The 17,406-nt window shown below is 39.6% G+C and overlaps 2 protein-coding genes across 2 annotated transcripts in view; one reads left to right on the top strand and one right to left on the bottom strand.

The window, feature by feature from the left end:
• The window catches only part of KCNJ13 (potassium voltage-gated channel subfamily J member 13), an 18,586-nt gene extending 2,863 nt beyond the window's left edge, over positions 1–15,723 (top strand). Inside the window, 3 exon segments of the mRNA XM_029911085.1 lie at positions 12,803–12,927; positions 13,543–14,030; positions 15,101–15,723. Of these exon segments, the coding sequence (XP_029766945.1) occupies positions 12,803–12,927; positions 13,543–14,030; positions 15,101–15,723 (1,236 nt within the window).
• Positions 1–17,406, bottom strand: part of GIGYF2 (GRB10 interacting GYF protein 2) — a 162,584-nt gene that overhangs the window by 81,348 nt on the left and 63,830 nt on the right. The window lies entirely within an intron of this gene.

Below are 17,406 nucleotides of genomic sequence, written 5' to 3'. Positions count from 1 at the left end.
CCCACTTCTTCGGATGCATCCGAAGAAGTGGGTTGTAGCCCACGAAAGCTTATGCTCTAATAAATTTGTTAGTCTCTAAGGTGCCACAAGTACTCCTGTTCTTTTTGCGGATACAGACTAACACGGCTGCTACTCTGAAACCTGAAAAACCTGGAACGCCAGCACCAACACTTTCTTCAGAAGATCCTCAATAAAGTGGAAGAATCATCGCACTAATGTCAGTGTCCTCACAGAGGCCAATATCTTCAGTGTTGAGGCCCTGATTATTCAGCACAAGCTGAGGTGGAGCGGGCACTGTATGCGCATGCCTGATGTACGTTTACCAAAACAACTGCTGTATGCCCAACTCACCAAAGGAAAAAGGAAATGAGGCAGCCAAAAGAAACGCTTTAAAGGCACCCTCAAGGTAAACATCAAGAGATTGACACTGCACACTGAGAGACAGCAGCCCAGGATAGGGATAACTGGTGAAGACTTGTCAGAGAGGGAACGTCCACTTTTGAAGAAAATCGCCTTGCCCTGGTCACAGAAAAACGCCAGAAAAGGAAAGACAACGGTCACGCAGCAATCGCAGCCCAACCCTGTCTTCCAACTCAACTTGCAATATCTGCCAACGAGCCTATGGCTCAAGAATCAGACTCTTCAGACACCAAAGGACCCATGAAAAATAAAACCTGTGAAAGAGATCATCCTCGACCTTAAGGGATTGCAGACGACGACAGGTAAACCACAGGGGATTACTGATAACAGGGCCTAGTTGGCAAGTGCAGAGCCTATACAATTTTAATGGCTTATCAGACTTCCTAGTTAGTGTGTCTTTTGACACAAATAAAATTCTTCTCTAGTTACTTTCTGAAGCCATTCTTTAAAAAATATAAGATGATAGTGGAGGAAGGAGCAAAAGGTAAGACTTTAAATCACAAAGAATTCATCTTTGACTCTTAACTGCCATGCCAATTCTGCAACCAGTGACAGAGGAACATCTTCAGTTTGTGGTTTCAGTGAAGAGTTAAAGCCCTTCTTAGGTTATCCAAGTCCCCTCTGCAAGGGGTATTATATTTATTCCACAAGGGCAGGTTCACACAAAACCTTATGACAGGGATTCAGGGTATTTTGTTTTAAAGGGGATTTAATTACATTTTCTAGTTCCCCTGCTTACAACAGTTCCATATAAAGCTGCTGCCTGGTATTCAGTAAGATTAATTTAGCTGGTCAAACCAATTTCATGATGAGATCAGGACATTCCTCCCAAACACAGCAAAGTTTACTATAATAATTCAGAAAGGATGCAGTTTCTTCCATATGATGGTTACTGTATTCAGCATTGAGTGTAATGTTTTGAGGATTGCTCTTAATTGCACCATTTTTAATTGGTACTAATGGGCTATATGCTCTGTTATGTTCATAATAGATTTTGAAAATATTTGCATATATGTATCCATATTTATCGTTCTAGTGGTTTTAGCCCCTCTTGATTAAAACTATAGTCAAGGAAATTACAGTTTTCCTGCCCATTGCTTTAAGAAAGGCAACGGTTTTGTTTTCAAATACTGACATAGCATTACTGATGTTAAGTTCTCCATTATTAATTTACGAGAAATCAAAAAATCTATTTCTAACATTGCTCGAAATGCACAACACCTAAGAGAGTTGACAAGGCATGATCTGGTATGTTTTAGGGCTGCTTGCAGGGACAGGATGACACTTGAATGACCTTGGAGAAAGGAGGTGATGATTTTACAGTCTTGAATTTCTAGTGCAGTAATATGTTTTAGGGATGAGGAAAGTGGGTTCAGGGGTAAATGTTATATATAATGGAGAAAAGCATAATCTTTAGAATTCTGGTATTGGTATCTTTCCAAGCATCTGTAAAAGCAGGTCTAGAGGGTCACATTATGCGACTGCTTTAGTGCCACACTCCTCAATTAAACAGTAAAGGGAACACACCACAACCTTGCTTAAGTCTCCATGTACCCGGACAACACAAACAAGCCAGTCAATAGGCAGTGACAGACTACAAGGACTAAGGACGCTGATAAGTATTAAGGATTTGGCAAAAAATGACCCTTAACCCTATCTATCTCTACTAAGAGACACTGCTCCATTTTGAAAGTCCAACCAATCAAAGATCAGGAAAAAGTCTCAGAAAAGAGAACACTGAAGTTACTAAAGTGTGGAGTAATGTGGATCCAACACAAAAATGTACACACAGTTTATATAAAGTTCAAATTTTCCACAATATTAGTAAACTGAATTTACATACAGTTCCCAGACCCCATCTTACTGGCTTGAAATTACTTAGTATAGCAATCAGGTTTTGACCATGGCTTTTTCTAAGATGAAAAGAATAAAATGTAATCTATGGCCTTGCCTTGGACTAATTGACTGGACTTCCCGAGGAGAAGGAGCAGTAAAAGGGCACCTGTGTTCATGTTTGACACAAAGCCAGCAACGGTGTTTATGGAAAACTTCAGAGAGAGCAAATAGGCATTCAGCCAACAAAGTCTACAGCTGTGCAATTTGGAATAGCAAAGTGACTAACCTCAAAGAACAAGATTGGAATTCTGGGATACAGCACTTTGATAACTTGTTTATGTAGAGTATCTTCTATTTTTCACAGTGTCATGAGTTTTCCACAAGATGTATAGACTATATTCTTTTCAAAGAGGAATGGGATCATTAACAGAAATAGTATTGCCGGCGGTTAACTTGAGGGGGGGGGGGGAGAAATCTATCCAGTACTATGATTCTCGCTCCCTTCCCCATCTCTTCTGTTTCCTCACCAAGGGAAGTTGTTAAATACTATGATAATACTTTGCACTTATTATAGCTTTCAGAGAACCTCAAAAAACTTTACAGAGATCAGTAATTTGTAGGCACATTTTATAGCTAGAGAAAACTGGATAGCACTTAGCACAATGTAACACTACTGGACTACAAACATACATACATAATAATTAAGGCTGCGAGTCTGTCATGGAGGTCACCGATTCCATGACTTTCCAGGAAGTCCATGACTTCTGCAGCAGCTGGGATGGCTGGCCCCAGGGCTACCTGAGCAGCTGCTGCTGAGGCAGTCTAGGGCCAAAGCGTGTCGCCGCCCAGCCCCCTCTCCCCAGCACCCGCGGCGGTCCCGGCATGCGCGCCGCCACCTGGTCCCTTTTCCCCAGCACCTGCGGCACCCCAGACCCTGCGCGCACACGCACACAGACACACGCACACACCCCAGCACCCAAGATTTAGTCATTGACAGGTCACGGGCCATAAAGTTTTGTTTACTGCACCTGACCTGTCCATGACTTTTACTAAAAATACCCATGGTTAAAACATAGCCTTAATAATAATGTAACTCGCCTAATGTCATACAGTAAATCAGTGACAGAATCAGACACAAAATTCAGTTTTCCAGATTCCAATTCTAAACACTAAGTAATGCTGCCTCTCTAGATTCCCAGTCTTAGCTCCTCCTCCTGTCTCCTTCTAAGCCCTACCATTCAAGCATCCTCAGGTGCAGTTTCTAACTAATTTTCCTGGCAAGATTCCTGGATTTCTTTCAAAGTCCTCTGTTTTTCACTAAATTCACTAACATTTGCTGGCACAGAAGTTAATGCATCAGAGCAAATATAGAAATAAAAAACAGAGGAATGCAGCGGGTCTAATTCCTATGCATGTCCCAGTGAAATTGTTCATCTTAAGCATGGGCTAGCATCCCAAACCACTCAAGGAGGGTTTGTTCAGAAATATGTGGCCAGAACCATAAGCTTTCTCCATTACAAAATATGTCGTCTTATAATTTAAAAAAAACAGTTTGTCACAGTGGAAGTGCAACCCTGCTACAATATGTAAGGAGAGTCAAGGACAAATCACAGTCCTACACACTGGCATGAGTGGAGGGTGTCCCTTTGTGCTAGATTATTTTCCCTTGTCCTGGAGGTCATAATATGGTGCTGTGCCTGAACATGTATTAAAATGTTCTGCACTAATGAAACAAAGAATTAATGTTCTGTATTTTTTGTTTTTTAAAAAAGGAAAAACCATGAGGGGGAGATTTCATTTCTTAAGTAGGAAAGTCTACATTAATAATTTTCCCAGCAGGCCTTCAGTAGTTTTACTAAAAACAATCACAGCCTTTGTTTCTCAGATCCTCTTACGTCTGACGTTCGCTCAAAGTCCTCACATCAGCAGCTAACTAAGAAAAAAAAATGTAAAACGCTGAACTTCATTACAAAGGTATCCTCACAGCTCATTTTAGTAGTGCTGGAAGCTGGACACCACAGGCATATCTTCAGCTAAAATTAGCCAGCTGTTCTACTCAACACTAAATTTGAGGGACACCAGAATTTAAGTGCATGAGTAGTGCATTTTATTGTCCAGAATCAGTTTCACCACATTTTCAAATCAGAGGGAAACGTCCTCTAATCTACATCGCTTCATCACAGGTTTAAACAAAATCCCATGAGTAATTCAATACTTTTACAAAGGAGCAGTATGGAGATGGAACAGGAAGGGCAGGATCTACATCTTCTGACTAGCATTAGACTACAAATCATCTACAGTCCTCTAGTGACTGTGACGAGGCTGCACCAATATCCACTGTTAGGTACAGCCCACACCGTTTGTTAACAAGACTCAGGTGTAAGAGACACAATGAAAGGAAGGAAGCACAGGAAGAGTATATTAGATACAAGGATTCCCATCTCCACACAAATATATCCTGCTTGACTTTGTTAGCAAAAAATGTTAGAGAACATTTCACATTTTAAAGCAGCTATAGGAGGAAAAAGTTCTGAGGAATTTTGTCCCTTTGAACTTCCAAGTAAAACCTTAAGTAAGATTATGCAAACCTAAAGACCAATCCTGATTAGTAGGAGGGGGGAATGCAGCCCTTCTCCAAATAAGTTCTTGAGGATTTCTCCTCTGCTGCTAGGGTTTGTGTTGGATAAAGAAAGCCCTCCTAACAAACCAGCATTCTTTTCCACCTGATCAGAGCTAATTGGCCCCCCTGCAGACAAAACGACCAATCACATCAGCTTCAGATGAAAACCAACCCCCTCCCCCCGCATTATAAACAGAGGAATGAGACATGTAAACCCATTTCAAAGAAGAGATCTCTACAAACAACAATTGTGGAAAGTTTCTTGCCTGTACTGGGACCAGAACATAAGATTATCGCAGTTACTTTTTGGACCCAAAACCTCTCCCCCTTTCCCCTGCACACTGATAAAAGCTTCAAAGACATTGGTAAGTACACAATAAAATTACCTTTTTGGCAAAGTTATTTACAATAGTATAATTTTTACTTTTAAAAAATAATGCAAGTTATTTTCAGAGTGGAAAGAAAGTTGAGAGAGCTTTTGCTTTTGAAGCTTCCCTACTGGAATATCACCCTTAAACAAAATATTTCTGGAATTCTTCTCAAATATTAACCCTTTTTCTAACTGATAATGCCCATAGTGGCATAAGAGGGAAGCCAAACCTTCCATCATTAAGAACCCTGGCAGAAAAGGGCATTGGAAGGCATCTCCACAATGCTCAGCAGATGCATACAACTGAAGCTAAGGTAATCAACTATTGCTGCAGATGGGAAAAGACCAGGGAGTCAAACCGGTATTTATTTTGATTTGGTTCAGACTTGGGTTCAGTTGCATTCAGTGTGTTTGGGTTTGGTTCTGGTTCAAGCAACTAAAAATAAATAAATAGTGGTTTGGTTACTGGTTTGAACTGATTCAAACCAAATTTCAATCCAAAAGAATGGAAATAAATTAAAAAAAAAAAAAAGTTGAAATTTATTGAAACTATTTTCATTTTTGTACATTTACTTTTTAACTGTACATGAGTTTTCCTAGTTCTTGAGTTGTCAGATAAACAATTTTCTTAATGAACAATTTGTTTGAGCAAACTAAAATACCATCTTCCAAACTAGACCTCTGTGGTGAAGGGATAAATTGGAGTTTGAGGCAATGGTTCTGCCTCAAGTGGGGAAACTGGCAGAAGGAGCTGCCCAGGGGTTGGGGATGACTGGGAGGAGGTCTGTCTGTGGCAGAGATAGGTTGGGGAGACATTATCTTTCCTTGATGTTGAAGAGTTATGGTTAACTTCTGGGACCAGGAGCATTCCACTTCTCTCACCAGGGGGAAGTCTCAAAGTATGCCTACACAGCAGTAAAAGACCTGTGGCACCAAGTCTCAGAGTCCAGGTCTGGCGTGTGGGGCTAAAAATAGCAGTGGAGACATTCAGGCTCAGGCCAGAGTGGGGGCTCTGAAACCCAGGGAAGTGGGAGGGTCTCAGAGCGCACGCGTGCTGTGGGATGCTGTGGAGATGTACCCAGAGATGGTTCATCCATCTCTGGGCCTCCTGCTCTCTCATGTGCTGTGCAGGTAGCTCCTAAACTTCTCTCTTTCCCTACTCTTGTGGGCTAGCCTCCTTCTAGTCTCTTCTCATTATATTGGGGCAGGCCTTTCTGGTTGCAATCACATGCCTAATTATTATTTTGTTGTTTTATAATGAAAATAAGATCACAGTAGTTTTTTGTTTTTTGTTTTTTTTTAAATGTTGAGCTTAAGAAATGCTGGACCTTTATTTTCACAGGTAACCCACATTTTTTTTCAGCTCAGATTTGATTCAGGTTCAGTACATAGGACAAAACTATGGTTCAGGTTAAGTTCCGGTTCAAATAAAAATAGTGGTTCGAACTGATTTTCCAGTTCTGGTCTTTTCCAGGAAACTAAACTCTCACCCTTCTACCTTCCCCCTGCATTCATCAGAGCCCTGTAAACATTTAGCTTTAAATGATGATCTTATGACTAAGGTCAGTTTCAGGGATCTGACAATGGCAAACTGAGCATGCCTATGAAGTAAGAGTCACACTATGAATTAGCATGATTGTGTTTTGTTCATTTGAAGGCAACTATTTAGGAGGATCATGCATGTACCACAGGCATGAATTGCACTGGTCTGGAACATGACTGGTTGTCTCATATAGGTCACTGGGATAGTTTGCTGCATACAGGACAGGGGCAGTATTTAAGAAAATGTGAAGTTACAAAGATGGATAGCTAATAGAGGTAAACATGGGCCAATTTTCTCCTGATATTAAATGTCAAATGTCTAGAGTTTGTGGACCAGCTCCTTGCTCCCCTCCTAACTCTCCTGATCTCCCCCAGTGCCCAATAATAAACCTTTATTTACGACTTTGCATCCAGATCTCTCTGTAAGAGATTTCACAAATGTTTACCTTACAGGAGGAAGTTTAAACAGTTTCTTGGTAAGCATTTTCTAACAACTTCAAGGAGACCAGATGGTATAGGGCACTCAAATGTAACTTAATAATCAATGGTTGAAATAATAGTCTAATAGTTTTGAGCAGTACAGTAGCATATCAATATTGATCTAGTCAAAATCTCAATCAATAAGGAGGCTTGCTTTTGGTTTATATTTTAATGTAAACAACCTCCCCCGCTTTTCTACCATCAATCTTACCTCAAAGTCTTTCAGCAGTTTAAAATTTAATTAAAAATTCAGTGTACATATTACGCTTTCTTTACTTCAAGAGAATATCTTGCTTATGCTCCCTTTTTACTTCCAACAACTGCCTCAGAATCACAGAATATACAGGTCTTGGCATCTGCCCTGGAATTCATGCCTTGCAACAGAACTGTGTTGCAGAAATTAAGTTATTTTAGCTCTGGTGGGTGCAAATTAAATCTTGAAAATGTGAATCAACTGTAAACCTGCAACTTGCCTTCCTAATTCTGCAAGAAACTTCACATGACAGAGCTGTTATTCTAACTGCCCCCATTCATCTCAATGGGGTGTTAACATAGAATCCTAGATGTTTAAATATCAGCAATTTTACTGCTGATAGTTGTAGCACAAGCATACAGCTAAAGTGATTATCCCACAAACCAAACTGCCTCCTGTGCCTCCACAGATGCCAAAAGCACCAACTGTTCCCTTCCCAGCTTCCCCTGACAAAATTCTATGATGTAGTTACGCACCTCCAATACAAAAATCTACAGTAAATATGAAGTGTGGGGACAGCATTAAAGAAACTGGATTTAATGTCAAACACCTCAGACACTGCTGTGCAGACTGTGTATTAATCCCCTTAAATTGAAATTTAAGTGAAGCTGCCACAGAATCTAGAGACCTTACTGCAGAATTTAAGTCCATTTTGCCATGAAGTGCACAAGGCCTCAACAACAGTAAACATGAGCTGTAGCTGTTTAAGTTACAGCAATGCCAATTAAATTTGAAATAGGTATAAAACATTTTTCTGTTATTTGTGCTCACGTAATGTAAGCTTGGATTTTACTTACTTCCTCACAGCACTGGCACATTAGTCAATAGGACTCTACTAATAGTCTCAGAATTATGCTCCAATACGCCACTAAAAGGAAACTGAAGTCTATATTAACTAGAACGATAACTGTGAGCTTTTGTGCAGTTATTCCCAGCAAATTCCTTTTATAATAGCATTTTTTTCTGCACACCAGTTTGTTGTGAACACCAACTAGACTCCAAACATTACAATCTACCTCAGAAGCTTTCCAAGGTCAATTAAAATAGAATTTGCAAGTGATGTAGTGGAGCGTGAGAAGCTAGGGTAGCACTCTGAAAATGTTTCGCTGGAACGCTAACCCAAATGAGAAACTATTCAAAAGCCCTAACAACAAAGCAAGGTGGTGACAACCTTTGCAGCTGAAAACAGCCTGAAAGTGCATTTGCTAGAATCTCCTTGGTCAGGGGGTAGACATGAAGAGTCTTAAGACACATTTGGTGTCAGAATATTTGAGCTCCTGTTCACAGGAGTGAGGCTGAGCATGAACTGCCTAGAGAAGCAAAGGCAAGATAGGAAACCAGGGTGGCATGAAGAGCCACAGAGCAGAAGGCAGAAGAAAGTGTATTCAAACCGGCAAAATGAAGCAGAGTATGGGGTTCAGGACAATGTACTCTTGTAACCATTAAGCTCGATAGTGGAAAGTAGTAGCTGATGACATGAACTTCAGGGGTATGCTGAAGTGGTATTATACAGCTGCAGAGAATGGCTTTATCGTGGACAAACCATCAGGGAGCCAAGAACCAGAAAAAAAAAATCAGATTCAATTAAAAAGCCACTTGGGATCTGCTATGGAAAAGAAACGAAACAAAGCATGAACTACCTTGATGCTTAAAGACATTAACTCTAGCTACCCTGCCATGATTTGCTTCAACTCAACTGATTTATCAGAGAAACTGGATTGAGGAATGGACAGGATGGTGAACAGAAGGTAAAGAAAAGACATAAAAGGAGAAGAGAAAGAAGCAGTGCCATGTACACTTCCGATTGAACAACCATCACTTAATTCTCAAAAAAGTAAGAGGCAACATAAGAGGAAGGACTGGAAACACTGGAATAATATATCAAAGGAAGAGGTTGAGAAAAATCTCTTTGGTAGCAGTAGCACTTCTAGTCTTAAGGTGGCACGTCCTGACAGATTCATGACATAAGAACTGGCAAGAACAAGAGCAGACAAAGGCATAACAAAATCCAATGGGCAGATGTTGAAGCTAGTCAGAATCAGACTAGAAACAATTTTTTTTTTTTTTTTTTTTTTTAAGCGAAGGTAATTAACCATTGGAACAACTTACCTATGGTTGTGGTGAATTCTCCATCACTGGACATTTTTAAATCAAGACTGGATTTTTTCTAAAAGATATCTAGTTCAAAAAGGAATCAACCCACGGAAGTCTTATGGCCTGTGTTATGCAGGAGGTCAGACTAGATGCTCACAATGGTTCCTCTTGATCTTATAATTTATCAATCTATGAATAGGGAAAGTAGAAAATATGTAAATCGTCTGACAAAGAGGCGGGGGAATAAGATGGGGAGAGGAGAGAAGTAGGTAGAGAGTGAACAGTTATCTTTCATCTGACTTCTCAAATGCATTCAAGTTGCATCTGCTTTTCAAAAAACACTTGCGGGGGCGGGGGTAGAAATCCTCAGACTTTCTAGATTTGTAATTCAAAACCTAAGCTTGCTAGTTTAGCTTCCCCCCTCATCCACACTCCACCCAAAAAAATCATCTTCTCATCCTGAATCAGCTGCACTACTGTTGGAGTCTGCTTACAGTTTTTCTCTCTCCACCCATCCCAACAAAAAAGCTTTGTCCCATGATCTAACATAAGTTAAGATACAATAGGTTCATACCCTCCTGGTTATTTTTTAATAAACATTAAATATGGAATCTAAATTCATGTACTTTAAAATTATTCACTGCACCACTGATTAGTGACATGGCACTATAATCGCTACCACAGAAAGGACTACTTTTCCAGGCCAAATGGGACTACAGCAGCAGCTTATCAACCTCACCAGGACGATCTCACTGTTGAAGTCTGAAGTAGCATTGACAAGAGACTGCTGTGACAAGCACTGCTTAGGTTAATAAAGATGGCGATATTCTTCTTTCATTCTGAAATACCTTCAAGATCGTTACTGTACTGGAATTTCCCTAATAGAAAATGTCTGAAACAATTTGATGTAATAAAGAAAGCTGGATGCAGGAGAGGTTTCATAACTTTAAATCAATATTAATAAACAATTAGTAGTAATCAAATAATAAAGTTGCTGTATCAACCAAGCTCCAACCTTATCATCTTGACTGTGTACTGCGCTGTAGTGAGATGATAGTGCTCTACTGTTGTGTGCTGTTTTAACAGAATATGAGGGAGGAAAATGAACCTGAAAAACTATTCCATATTTGTAAGGGTATATAATACTCTGAGGATTCCGGTTATTGCTCGTCACTACTAGATTTAGTTGTTGTTTTTTTAGAAGAAGGAGTGGCTCTGCTTTGTCATTCTACAGCCCAAACTACTCATGAAACATGCCATAACAACTGTCCTCCAGACCCCATAGCAATTTACACAAAATGCAGTTTTCCTCCAAGAACTCCTATGGTTTATCCCAAAGGCATTTAGGTCTGTACACATTTGCCTTCCTTCCAAGTAATCGAGTACATGTGTCTCATGATTGCAGCTTATTCCAAGAATCTAAGATGATAGAGGCACTGGCTCCAATTTGTTCTGCACACAGTCCCATCAATCCTATTGACTAGCCATAATACTCATTCTATAATCCCCCTCAAGGCACTAAACAAGGCCATTCTGAGTCTTAATGCAACACACAGCATTTCAGACCAGTAAATCTGATACCTGGTACTTAAAGCACTTTGAAGATTTTACTCTGTTTACCTTGTGATTTTCTATCACTGCTGCAAGACCAGAAACTATATTCTTGCAGAGCTAGCTGTGGAGCAGCCCAAAGACTGAACTAATAGAGACTGAATAGCCTCAGTGGAGGGCAGTCCGTAGAGGCCAGGATTAGGGTTATTAGTAGAGTAGATTGTACTCAGCACTCCCAATGATTGACTCAGCAGATATACATCAGTTACTCATGCTCTGTGTATGGAGGAAGGAGTGGCGCATTATTTAAGAAAATTCTGCCTTGTTTTTCAGAAATATAAAGACCTGAAAAGCAGCTCTGTGTGGCTCAAAAGCTTGTCTCTCTCACCGACAGAAATTGGTCCCATAAAAGATATTACCTTGCCCACCGTGTCTGTCTTGTATTTCAGAAAACCATTAGAATCTTAAAAAAACAACCACCTGATCATTGCCATAATATAGTTGTGGCATATTCATTGCAGAAAATAAGGAAACAGTTGTACTTAATAGGAGAATGGAGGCACAGAATCAAAAGGTAGGAAAAAGCCTCAAGATCCTACTCAAACTATCGGTTATTCCTCAAGCCCCTTGGATGCATGTTCCAAACAGAAGTACAGCATATTTTTATGCATGGGAACCCACCGCCACAAGCAAAGAAAATAGTAAAAGGTCTGTTCACAATGCTTACCAGGATATGTTAATGATCATACTTAAATCTACATATGAAGATTTAATATCAAGAACAAATTATAAACTAATAAACCAAATGAGTCACAGGACCAATTCCAGGATCAATCTGCCATTGATCAAATAGGAAATAAAGTAATTTCTATCTTTGTTAAAGCAGTCCTCATTTTACCATGAACAGGTCAACTACTAGGTAGCCTGGTATGTACAGTGGAAAAGCCTTCAGAGAAAGCATGAATCTTTATAGCCCACTTAATTGCACATCCTCTCATATACATCTTTATGCCCTGAAGTATTTGTATAAAGAGAAACTGCCTAACTGTTTATTTCTTCATAAACAATTTGCCTCTACACTAGCCAGTGGCAGTGAGTGTCATAACTAATTAATGCAATGGATTAAAAACCTATCAGAGTTTTATATTTGATGGCTTTTAATTGTGTGCCTTCTTGTTTTATGGGAAAAGATAACTAGCGATAGGAGCTCCCAATAGGATTTCTCTTCCAGTCAGTATTTATATAAAACTAATTTTCTATTCAAGTGTAATAGTCTCCTAAGCCAAAAGTTTTTAAAACTTAAGTGCCCATAGTTCGGCTCCTAACTAACTGCTTTTCAGAGGAGCTGAACATCTACAGCACCCAGTCAAGTCCCTAACATCTGAAGGTGCTTGGCACCTCTGAAAAGAAGGTTATTCTTACTTAAGATCCTAAATATGAACATAGGACACTATTAGGCACACAATTTGCAATTTTTGGCTCTCGACTTTTATATTCCCTCATATGCAACTTCACCTTCACTTAAAAATGTCCACGAACTTCTCTGAACTTTTTTTTTTTTTTTCTGTTGTTGCAGTGGGGTTTGGAGGGTTTTATTTTTTAGTTAAAGTGACCAAAACTGAATGCTGTATTTAAGCTGAGGACTTCTCATCAATTTATATAATGGCATAATATTTTCCGTATTATTCTCTATCCCCTTCTTAATACAGCCTAACATCAGCAGTGGCCTGAGTATGTTCAGCAGAAGAGGCTCTCCCCCAGGTACCAAAATTCTAGTCAATAAGAGAATATGATTGGTAGAGGTAAAGGCGATTTTAAAGAGGCAAAGTCAGGAACATCTGTGAGGAAATTTTTGAATTATAGAAGTGAGGTGGCTAGACACAGCCTTCCCCAAGGAAGTAGATAAGGGGAAGAACTGTTGTTAACTATTAGCTTTTTATTATTCTTTAGATTGCTATATTGCTTTGCTAAGATGAATTGCAACATCTAATTGCTATCATCACAGATGTACAATATTAAAGTCTGTTTTCCACACAAGTTGCAGTGCTACATCTGCTGGTCTGCCATATTAGCACAGGTATTTGACCCAAATATAAATTTAGGGGGGTAAAATATGACAAATCTGTTTAAATGAGTAGGTAGGGGAAATTTTAAAAGTAGTCTGATGTTTAATTTAGTCTTTTTTAGCTAATCGTTACCACAAAAGCAGTGGTAAATTCCACTCCAAACTCCTAAATCAATCTTCTCTGGATTGCAATGTTTAAGACATCCTTTGTTGGGTGCAGGTTGTATTTGGTCCCCGGCTGATGTATCAGAATCTGTGAACATTAGCTGAAATACAAATATGCAGGTGTTTAATGAATTTTCTCTTTTTAGTTTTCAGAAGATGAGATCAGATATGATAGACAGCAACAACACCAAATCTAGTGCCCCCCTCCTGGATCAAAGGCACTTGAGGATGGTGACTAAAGATGGACACAGCACACTACAGATTGATGGCACCCAAAGGAAAGGTCTGGCATACCTACGAGATGCTTGGGGAATACTAATGGACATGCGCTGGCGATGGATGATGCTAGTCTTTGCTGCTTCTTTTGTCATCCACTGGCTAGTCTTTGCAGTGCTCTGGTACCTCCTGGCTGAGATGAATGGGGACCTGGAGTTGGATCATGATGCCCCACCTGACAACCATACCATTTGTGTTAAGTACGTCACCAGCTTTACAGCTGCTTTCTCCTTCTCCCTGGAGACACAGCTCACTATTGGTTATGGCACCATGTTCCCAAGTGGGGACTGTCCTAGTGCTATCGCCCTGCTTGCCATACAGATGGTCCTGGGGCTCATGTTGGAGGCCTTCATCACAGGTAATCAGGTTTATTTCACAATTTTAAATAGGGTAGGTCCTGTCAACCACATGTAGGGAGTAGATTTGGTAAAATTCTTAATCTCATTAAGAGTGCTTCCAGAGGGGACATAAAAGGAGTAGGGCCAGTTACTAAAACAACAAGACTGAAATTTCAACTTCAAACAGCTTTATAGCTGTCAATTATAATCCAACTCCTTTTAAGCAGTTAAAGGCCTATAAAAAGGAGAGGCACTTGAATAAAAGTATTTCAGGATTTGTACTGGAAACCAGAAAGTGTTGCTTTTTACGGCAGCTCCACTCCTGACATTTCCAACAAGTTATTTTACTCCATCTTCCTTTATCAATTTCTTTCTTCCAACCTTCCGCTGATTTGAGGCTTAAATTGATTTGTTTTGATATAGACTCTCACAGGTTTACCCTAAACTTTAGCGAGTTTGTTTAAAACTGGCTGAATTTTTTTATCCCCCTTCACTTCATTGTTAAGTATCCATGGATAGTCAACACCCAGGAACACTTCAGGATCCCAGTGGTACTTAGTTTAAAGTTACTTAAAATGGCTGAACTATGGAATAATTTTAGACATATATATTATACTGTGCAAAAGGTTAGTGTGCTGTATTTTAAATATAGTTTCAGTAAATGAAAGACCACAATTATATACCATAGCCAGTTCAAGGAGTGGATCTTCATCAATCAAGTGCATCCTCATTCTCCAAATATTACTGTTTTACACATGCTAATAGATTGTGGAAACAAAGTTTATGGAAAAAGCCAAGGCTCTTCAAAAAAAATAAAAATAAAAATAAAAAATAACCTACAGTGGATTTATTTTGATTAATAAATTGAGAATAGAAACTGGTGCCAGCAACTATTAGTATGATGGGAGCTGTGCTATGTGTAGACTAGATCTAATAATTTGAAATCAAGCAGTCTGAGGCTAGTTAACAGTATGTCCATCCCACTAAGCCTCCTCCGTTTCTCATGGGCCATTCCATACAACTTGGGGACAAGTAAGAAACTAACCTGACTATCACGATCATAGTTAATTAATTCTTTCCTGTTATGTAGGTGCTTTTGTGGCAAAGATTGCCCGTCCAAAGAATCGAGCATTCTCCATCCGCTTTACTCATTCTGCAGTAGTGGCACACACAGAGGGCAAGCCATACCTTATGTTCCAGGTGGCCAACACTCGTCCCAGCCCACTCACCAGCGTTCGGGTTTCAGCTATTCTTTACCAAGAACAGGAGAATGGTCAGCTGCATCAAACGAGTGTGGATTTCCACCTGGACAGTATCACGTTTGAGGAGTGTCCATTCTTTATCTTTCCACTGACCTACTACCACTCCATTACCCCATCTAGTCCTCTAGGTGTTCTCCTCCAAGGGGATACCCCTCGCCATTTTGAGCTAGTAGTCTTCCTCTCAGCAATGCAGGAAGGCACAGGGGAAACATGTCAGAGGAGGACATCCTACCTCCCATCTGAGATCATTCTACACCATCGCTTTGCTTCTATGCTGGCCCGAGGTGCCAAAGGGGAATATCAGATCAAGATGGAGAATTTTGACAAGACTATTCCAGAGCTCCCAGCTGCAGCAGACTCTAAGAGTCCAAAGAGGACTGACATGAAGATCCGCATCAATGGACAGCACACTGACAGCTTCCAGATTTCTGAGACTGGTCTGATAGAATAGAATTTGGACGTGGTGCCACTTTTTTTTTTTTTACACATTAAACTTTCAGGTTAAACTTCCAGCCTTCCTTTTCCCCCTATTTTCTTTTGTGCTCTTTCCCCTTTTCTCCTTTCTTTTGATTGCAGTATACTGTGCAGAGTAAAAAAAAAAAAAAAGCATAAAGTGCACATGTAAACTGATGAGAGGCTGTTTTGACTGCACAGAATAGAAAGTCAGGGACAAGTACCACAGTACAAGTTCTGGGAAAGTACTAGTGCTACCTGCTGAATTCACTAGACGATGATTAAAACTGCACTGACCCTGAAGTGCAACTTTCAGACTCCCACAGTTGACCAAATCCTAATTAAATGGTATGTGGGTAGAACACTATGGCAAAATAGGCAGCAACAGTACAATAGAAGACTTCATCTAAAACTAACCTGAGGTTAAATTACACTAGTTTGGGGATCAGCAATGAGGTAGTTATAAGATTGTTATAACCCTTTTACATTAACACTTTCTGGGTACATGGTTACATCAATTTTCAGATGGCTGAACATCCTACTAAAATCATTGCCAGTCTTTTCAGTGGCAGTGAAATGCATTCCAGATGTGCTTGTTTACTACATGAAATCAAGAGTACTGACTGCAGTTCTTCATTCCACCAGGTCAGAAGGGGGTACAATATCTCTGTGACAGGTCTGTGAAGACAGCAAGTGCCAAAAATCCTGAAGTGTATATATGACACAAACATGCTACAGTGGAGATATTTTCATACTTGGAAACATTTAATAAATTATTTCAGCAGTAGAAAACAGACTGTTATACAGCAATTCATGTCTCTTGGCACAGTGAAATTTCATGTGTTCTCAGCTTTGCACATCTTACACTTCGAGTAGTTCTGGCACCACAGGATGCACTATATCTACCAAGAACTGCATCCATTTATATTTTATGCTTTTTAATATAAACATCTATATCTGTACGCACAGCATATAGATAAATCATATCTACAAAATCAGATACATCTGAATTAATTTTAAAATAAAAAAATTGAAACAAGTGCTTTATACATGGGACTTTTTTTTGCCAGGAGAACTTCGTAAGAATACGAAGGACAAGGAACCGTGCTCCTATATGCAACAATTTCTAATATGATCAAATGGGCTAACAATTAAGTGGACTGTCTGCTGTCAAGTCACAGCTTTAAAATGGCTATTCTGTATTCAGACTGAAACAGCCAACAGTTACCATCAAAATAAATGTTGCCATTCAAGGATAATTAAAAGACTTTTCCCTGCAACAAATGTGGCATAACCACTACTAAGCAGTTTAGATAAAACTATGTTTATATACTGGAGCTGATTTTATTATAAAGTGACCAACAGCAGGATATATAGTCTGAAGCCATATTAGGAGGGCACTGTCTATTGGAGGTCTTTTTTTCAAATCCAGAAGTACAGAGGTTGTCAAGCTCTCGTCACGGAGAACCTGGTAGGACAACTGTTTTGTCATAAGGTGCCAGTTGTACCTCATTTCCAGAAGGTAATTTCTATTAAAAAGACAGCTAAAGAGATATTAAAATATTACTTTTCCATGTTAACTATTGTTGTAGTTGTCACAGGAATGTGTTATGTACCACAGGAAGGAGGAGGTCCATGCAATCATGAACTGGAGGGCAGGTGGCCAATCTCTGAATTCAAA

Source organism: Terrapene carolina, unplaced genomic scaffold (assembly GCF_002925995.2).
Source record: "Terrapene carolina triunguis isolate 2854851 unplaced genomic scaffold, T_m_triunguis-2.0 Scaffold88, whole genome shotgun sequence".
NCBI lineage: Eukaryota > Metazoa > Chordata > Testudines > Emydidae > Terrapene > Terrapene triunguis.
The sequence above is the reverse complement of the archived record's forward strand: the minus strand, read 5'-3'. Positions and strand labels throughout refer to the sequence as shown.